Source organism: Tiliqua scincoides, chromosome 5 (genome assembly GCF_035046505.1).
Source record: "Tiliqua scincoides isolate rTilSci1 chromosome 5, rTilSci1.hap2, whole genome shotgun sequence".
Lineage (NCBI taxonomy): Eukaryota > Metazoa > Chordata > Lepidosauria > Squamata > Scincidae > Tiliqua > Tiliqua scincoides.
This window is the reverse complement of record NC_089825.1, coordinates 125,728,323-125,736,097: the sequence shown is the minus strand read 5'-3', so window position 1 is coordinate 125,736,097 and position 7,775 is coordinate 125,728,323. Positions and strand designations below refer to the sequence as shown.

The 7,775-nt window shown below is 44.3% G+C and overlaps 1 protein-coding gene across 1 annotated transcript in view; it reads right to left on the bottom strand.

Moving 5' to 3' along the window:
* Positions 1-5,129: 5,129 nt before the first annotated feature.
* HSD3B7 (hydroxy-delta-5-steroid dehydrogenase, 3 beta- and steroid delta-isomerase 7) overlaps positions 5,130-7,775 on the bottom strand; it is a 39,531-nt gene continuing 36,885 nt past the window's right edge. The window contains exon 7 of the mRNA XM_066631101.1: positions 5,130-7,756. Coding sequence (XP_066487198.1) covers positions 7,332-7,756 — 425 coding nt within the window. The 3' untranslated portion in view covers positions 5,130-7,331. The remainder of the gene's footprint in view (positions 7,757-7,775) is intronic.

Genomic DNA, 7,775 nt, shown 5'->3' with positions numbered 1-7,775 from the left:
CTTGAATTTCTACCTAGCAGGCATCTATTAAAAGCACAGCAACCTTGCCAGGAAAAAAAACTACATCTATCATCACAATGAACCTAGAGTACAATATTCTATCCCCATTTTATTTTTTTTACCAGAACCCTGCAGTAATGGCCATCAGCTGCAGGCTGTCAGGTGCAGAACGTCAGCTGGGAAGGGTGAAGTCAGATGAAAAATGGTGGGTCAGGGCAGGAGTCAGCGATCCCCTGCACTCCATGACCTTTGCACTGGGATAACAAATCTCTAGTTGAGCTCTTAAGATCAAGAATTCCAATACCCCCCCCCCCCCCAAAAAAAGTGGCCATCAGAGCTGCACAAAGAAACAATTAATGGCAAACAGGTAATCCTCATATTTTACAGGTGAGGATTATAGAGGCTGAGAAAGAAGCAATTAGCACAAGATCAGCCATGGCAACTCATGTTTTAACATATAGTTTTCCTTGCCATTAAAATAGTCTGAAAGAATCTGAATACCCTGTTGAAATACTGCAAATTACCCAGAAATCTACCAGTAAATAGCAAGCTAAGTTCTCCCTGCCCCTGGACTAGATGAGCACTGGTGAGCATTTATCTAGCAGCATAAGAGCAGTCAAGATTATTTAGCTGTCTTTAATTAACTGTCATAATACAGCAGAGATTTGGGTATAGCTAAGCTCACTGACTTCATTTCACATAGATCACCGCATTCAGTTTTCAAAATGTGTGTTATATAAAGTAACGTTTCATTTTTTCAAAGCAGTGCCAAGTCATACATGTAAGCAGCCTTGGGTACTTGTCTTGGCAAAGGAAAGGTGGAATATAAATTTCTTAAATCAATAAACAAAATTAATCATGCACAGCCTTGGTTTGTAGTCCACTCTTCCCTGGCTGTGTCTGTGTGATCTGTGCAGCCATCTGAGAAACAGACCTGCACCCTAAGTTCCTTTGCAGTGCTAGGGGTGCCCCTCTTGGGGGCACAATGCTTCCAGATATTGCTGCACAAAGTGATCATGTGGACCACTTGTGCAGTTGGGCCCATCTTACATGCAACAGTGTCTTTGTGGTATCCTCCATGCACCACATTCTAATAATGCAACATGTGGAGAGAACTTCTCCGGTGCTGCTCACAAGCTTTGGAATGCCCTTTCTCCAGAAGTTCAACTAATATAAAAGACTGCCCCAATAGGTTTTCCAATTTTTAACCATCCCTGCTCCTCTACCCTTAGCAGCAGCTTGATAAGTAGACGTCAGCAGGTACTAATGCTCATCTCTGTGCTGTGAACAGGTTGATTTCTGCAGATCAAGCTGTCTTTGAAGGCACAGAGGCACACCAAGCTGATTTGTTCTGGTCAGGTGGTAACTTCACATCTCAATTCAGTCCAGTTATATATATATATATAAGGCAGGGGCTCAGAGCTAGTGAAGCATTCTGCTGACGGCTGTAGCATTCCACTGGCTTAAGTGTTTTCCTTATTATTTGTAGAGCCAAATGAACAAACACATATTAAAAAAGAGGGAGAGGAAGATAGATGTGGCTGCTGGCTGCAGGAAGCCCCCTTCCCTCTCCAAATAAGCCAGCACTGCAGTTATACAAGCTGCCAAGGAAGGGCAAGCACAGCCATGGACTGTTGTCTCTGCTGTGGCAGCAGCCTGACTTATCTGATCATATGCATAAAGCACTGTCTGCTCCATTCTAGTCTGACCTACTGCCCTCTGGCTTTAATAAACATAGTTTAAAAATATTCCTGCTTTTTTGCTCCCCCCCTTTTTTTCCTCCCTTGCAGACGAGATTTTATTTTTAGGCTCAGAGGCCTGGAAGCCTAGTTTCTTAGTGCAGTGCCTTGCTGAAAACAGTGCCTTATTGCCCTCTGGCGGCTGTTACTAAAACCTGCATTTTTATTTTATTTTACTGTGGTCTGATCATCAGGTCTGATCTGATATATTTCAAAGTCTGATCTTCCCAACCTACCCCAGGGGCATATCTGAATCTTCAGGCAAGTCATACTGGGAGACAAAGAGCTCTCATGTAGTTTCAACTATCTTCTGCACAGTAAACCTCTGTTCAAGCGACAGGATCAGATAGGCTGTTGTTTTCCAAACAATTGGTACTTTTCTTCTTCGGCATTTAATTCTTGCATTCAAGACAACATCTTCTCTGGAACTCTTTTCACTATGATGGAAAGAAAGCCCAGCAGGGATACATCACTCTTATGTTGCATGAAAGGTTAATCAACAAGTCTTGTTCTCCAAAGCAGATTTGCTCCACTGCAAAGCCACACCTACCCTTCCCTTGACTAATGTGGCAGAGGCACAGAAAGCGATGCCATCACTTCACAATACATACTTCCTGACAGTTTGTTCTGTCTCTCATCAGTGTTTCCACCCATGTGGTTGGGCCAAGTTACACCCTAGAGTCAGTATTGTGAATCAATTCACTGCTACCTTTTGCTGGTCAGTGCTACATCCTTATCAACTAATATCATTTGTTTGCCAAAAAAAACAAACAAAAAAAACCATCCCTATTTTTCCCATTTGTCCTTCTGGCTAAATGTCACTCCAAAATGTCAGGATTACTGTAAGTTCCTGTGTGGGTGGAGAGCAGGAGACATTAAATGACAGATGGTACCACCGCCCAGAACTTGACAGCTTACATATTACTTGACAACCAGCCAGAGGTGATCTAGTTCTCCCCATGCAACAACGCATTGTCAACAGCCTGAGAGCTCTCTCACCATTTTCCTTTTCATCCACAAAGCTACATATGTTTTCTTTGTGTCCAGTTGTGGTTCTGTGCCTCTCCTCTCTTGATTTTTCAAGTTAAGAAGGTTAACAAAACTCTCTCAGGTTATGCCTGCTGCTGCAGTTCTGTGCCGACAGAGAGCAGTATTCCCCAGGTCATGATGCCAGAGCCATTCTGGAGCATCAGGTTTCCAAACTGCAGGAGAAACGAGATCGGCAATGGCTGACAGTTCTTGGAAGGCAGCTCTGTCCACAACTGATAACCCTCAGTGACATACATCAGACGGAGACTTACGTTACTCAGTTCAAATACAGCAACCATAAGGCTAACAGGGCTGACTTGCTCATTTTCAGGGCTATGTGAATGCATAGGTTATCAGGCATGCACCCTACAACAAGCCAAAGAACCAGGAATCATTACAAATGCGTATCAAGTTTATGACTGAATTTATTAGGTGTTTCTCTTTTTTTTTAACATTCTGGTGCTGGCCCAGTCCAGATGCTAAAAAAGTGGTTTGGGAATCAATTCAAACAGTTTGAGGCAGTTTAGATGCATTTCATGCAGAATGAGATCCAGTCCTTTTGCTAGTAATGTAGCTTCATAAGACACTGTACTGTAATGAGTTGGACCAGCCCTGGCATGAACACAGAATGTCCAGTGGTCTCTTCTATCCACAAAGGCTCACAATAGAAGGATTCCAAGAACAACCATAGTGTCCCTGGTGGTATGTGGTGTCCGGAGTTATAGCAAACACCCATGTTTGCCAACTATGGTTGGAACTGCTATGTTCCACATCATTTGTGGCGAGTTAGAATTTTGGTTTTGAAATATGAAATTCCATCTTGCCTCCGAGGGAGCAGGCACTGCCCAGTCACTGGGTTCCAAGACTAGGTCAAGTGTTAGCAAGCAGCCATTAAATGTTTGCTTTAAGCAACTGCTATGACATTTCTCTCCTTCCCTTCCTCTAGTATGCTCAGGGTAGCACCCAAGGTTCTCCCCACACCAGACCCAGCCAGTGCTCTCACACTGCCTGTGCCACCTCCAAAATACCACCTTTCTCCCTGTTCCACCCCTCTAAATAAATAAATCCCCATGCATATGCTAGTGGCTAAGGAGGTAGCCAAGCTAAGCCACCCACCTCTTTTCCTGGGTGCAACCTCCGCACTTGACCCAGGTCCTGTTTGAAGTGACCCAGAAGAGGGGAGCATCTTGGGGAAAAGAACTGGAAGGAAAAGGAGGAAACTTCTGCCTGGATCCCGAAGCAAGCGAGAAAAGGATCAGTGCTCCAGAAAACCTCAATCTGCACCAGGCCCCTCCCCAGCCAGCCACTCAACACAAGACCTTCAGTCGATCGGCTGGCCTGCCCCTTATCTGCTTTATCCTCAAAAGAACCCTGTGACATTGTATGCTGGACTGGCCATTCTCTCAGGGCCTGGGATGATCAGCCAGCCTTCATGACTGAGTAGGGCTTTGAACTCAAGCCTCACAACTCTTCTCCCTACATTGGCTCATCCTGAGAAAGGCTCAGGAGCTCTTGGCTTGCAGTTGGTGCTCCTAAAAGGCGTTGCCACACCTGTATGGACAGCCCTGGCTTCAATTTAAGAAAAAGTCACAGCTGACATCCAATGGCTAATTCAACCCACCCCCAAGCATTATAACATAAAAAGAGCCCTACGGGATCAGGCCAAAGACCCACCTAGTCTAGTATCCTGTTCCCCACAGTGCCCCTCCAGCTGTCTCTAGGAAGCCCACAAGCAGGAGAAAAGCCTTTCTTCCACCATTTCCTCCACCCTACAATGAGTAACCAGGACCATACTGTCATTTAACCTGAAGGTAGTACATAGCCATCATGACTGGTAGATAAGAACATTTTTCCTGGCCCATGGCTGTCTAGTCCCTCTGTAACCCAAAGCAGCTAAACCAATGCTTGGGTGCTGTCTGCTACTGATGTTGCAGCTGGCTTATGCAGACACACAGTCATCAGCATAGAAGGTCAGGGGTCAGTGAAGAGGACAGAGGTTCCAGAAAGAGTATGCAAGAGCAAAAAGAGGGCAAGAGGAGGCAAGGAAAAAGAACTTATGCAAGGCTGAAACACATACCTCTTAGCTCTCCTGAAGGCATCCTTTGATGCACTATCCCTGCACCATTCTGTTATTTATGCCTCTATCAGGACATTTAATATGACACCTTCCCACCACCTAAGAAACTCTTCAGGTGGCTCACATTTAGTTCTAAAACAGTTTGGCTCTAGAAAGCACTGCAGGCGTTGGCGGCAATCACGCTTCCTGCCTTGCTGGCTTTCCAGTTGCTCCCACATACACAACCCAGAAAAGAACCACCAACATGAATCCACAATAATATAGATATAATTTATTACCTTTATATTATAATCAAAACACTCTGATAATATTAACAATATTGGTGTAGCACAGACCCTATGGCCAGGCCTTGGCATTCACATGAATTCCAGAACCTTTACATTAAATACATACACCCAAGAAGGTTAGAATGTGAGGGGTTGTTTTTTTTTTTTTTTAAAAAAGAAAAAAGTAAATTAGTAGTTAGTTATTTAATGCAGGTGTGGAAGCACATCCTACCCATGTGATGTCCATCAAAAAGATTTCTGTCATTTAGAATCAACATATGCCTTCCCCCATTTGTACTGTTTTGTAGTACAGAAACTTCTTTTGCTATTTTTGGGTAAATACGGCATGGGGGCAAGAAATGGGGCAGAGGGTAGCAGGTGAACTTAAGATTCAGCCCCAGCGCTTACTCTGATTCCAGTTTTGCCCCCCGACTCTTTAATGGAACAAATGCTTCTATTGAAATATATTTCAATATTGAAATATATTTCAATATTGAAATATATAGAAAATATATTTCTACACATTTAAATAATAAAAGGAAAAGAATCACATGTGAGGGAGGTGTAAGCACTCAGGGTCCGAATTGTTGCAGGACAGTCCCTAACCCAGCCACAGTTTTGCCCTATTTCACCCCCTCCCACCCTGCACTATATTTACCACCAAACAGCAAAACACACAGGGCCATGCTATACAATTTCTGTAATGTGTAGTTTGGCCCTACACCACGTCAGTCTCCCCACTGGCTGGAGGAAATTATGGATACAGATCTTTATTGCACTAGGACCAGATCTTCTGTAGTGGCGATTGTGAGGTAGGATGAAGATAAAACTGGAATTGGAATTATAACACAATTACAGTATGTGAAATGGAATAACAAACCCTTTGCAGATTTCCTTGTTGCTTCAAGGAAGGAGTGATACACCCACCCTGCTCATTTGTGGAGCACTAAACCGAGATGTGGCAACAGAACACAGCAGCAAAACCCAGAAGTGGCTCCCTCCCCTCAGAAAGGCATTTGGAATGTGTAGTATCGCCAAACCTGGATCTGGAAGATACCCTGATTGAATTTTCCACCTCACTAGAAAAAAAAAAAAAGGCAGCTGGCTCATGCTTTAGAGATTCTGAATTTGTTTTTACATATATAAAAGAGTTGCACTGTGCACCCAGGAACCTTGAGTTCTGCATCAAAGTTAACACAGGCACACAAGCCAAATTTAGTGGTTCAGTTTACTTTCCTTTAAGGACATAAAAAGGCAGTCCCCTGAATCAGAGCAGAAAGTCCAACTCCTCATTTCCCATGATGGTCAGCCAGACGTCTCAGGAAGCCCACAAGCAGAACACAGTAGCAACAGTTCTCTGCCACTGTTCACCTCTAGCACCTGATCCTCAGAGGTATACTGCCTTGAACAGCCACACTGACTACTAGCCATTGGCACTTGTCTAAACCCCTTGTCAAGTTTTCTGCACCTGTGGTCATCACCATGTCTTTGTTTCTGAATTTTTGCAAAATTTAGATTTTGGGGGGGGGGGGAGGATATGGAACTACATTATGGCAGGAGAGGTGTGGAGGCATGATGTGTGCCTGATAGCAGAATTACAAAGAACAACCAGAAGAGAAAGGAAGTGTGCTTCCAGGTGTGCTTCCAAATCACAACCCCACTGTTGTAAGGACTAGACACTAGTCTTTTAAGAAGCTTGTTTTGTTTCTTCTTTCAGGAATTTATGCCTCCAAAGAATTAGATTTTGTGCAAAATTATGCAAGCGCAGAATCATAGGAAATATATAAGTCTTACCTATAGACAGGAATAATAAAATAGGACCAACAGCTAAGGATAAATGGAACAGCTCTTTGGCAATGAGAAACATTACTAATCATGTCCTGAACATAAAACATTACTGAAAAGAAAACACAGGAACCAGATTCCATTGCAGCAGTGGTCAGTCTGAAAAGCAGGTGGATAGTTTCAAAACCTGGGGCAGATTGCTACAAATCCAGCTTCAAAAATTGATGCACTCAAGAGAATGCATCAAGAGACAGATTCAGCTAAGATTAAATCATCGGGATGCAACATCTTCTCTGGATTTTGCAAGGACTTGGGGAAAAAAAATTATGTACTGAAACATTCAGGGGACAGCAAAACATGAGGCTGGATCTCTTAGGTGAAGGCAACAGAAGCATTTTCAGACCTGGATTTCCTGTTCTTTCCACTGGCAGGTAGCTATTTCCCAGCATGCCTCTGAGCATCAATTTCCTGCAGCCACTTGACGGTACGGGCCTTGCTCTCCTCCCAGGTGTAATAGGGCTTGTAGCCAAAGAGACGCTGGGCCTTGTCCGTCTGAACCGTAAAGGTGGTGCTGGCCACAGCCAGAGTGTAGGGATTGAGGATGGGGGCATAGGTGCAGAAGGGTTTCAGCAGCTGTCGCAGGAGGCTGTTGAGCATAGCCAGGAACTGGAGGAGAAAGAAAGGCAGAAGAGGTCGGGACCCCAGGAGGCGGAAGCCACAGGGCCCCAGAAGCTCCATGTTGAAATCCTCATAGCTCTTGTAAGGAGAGGAATCATAGCAGAAAAAAACCTGGCCCCCAATCGACACTGGGGACTCCTGTATCTTCTTGGCTGCCAGCAGATGCATCCAAGCCACGTTGCCTGTAGAGGCCAGAGAGAA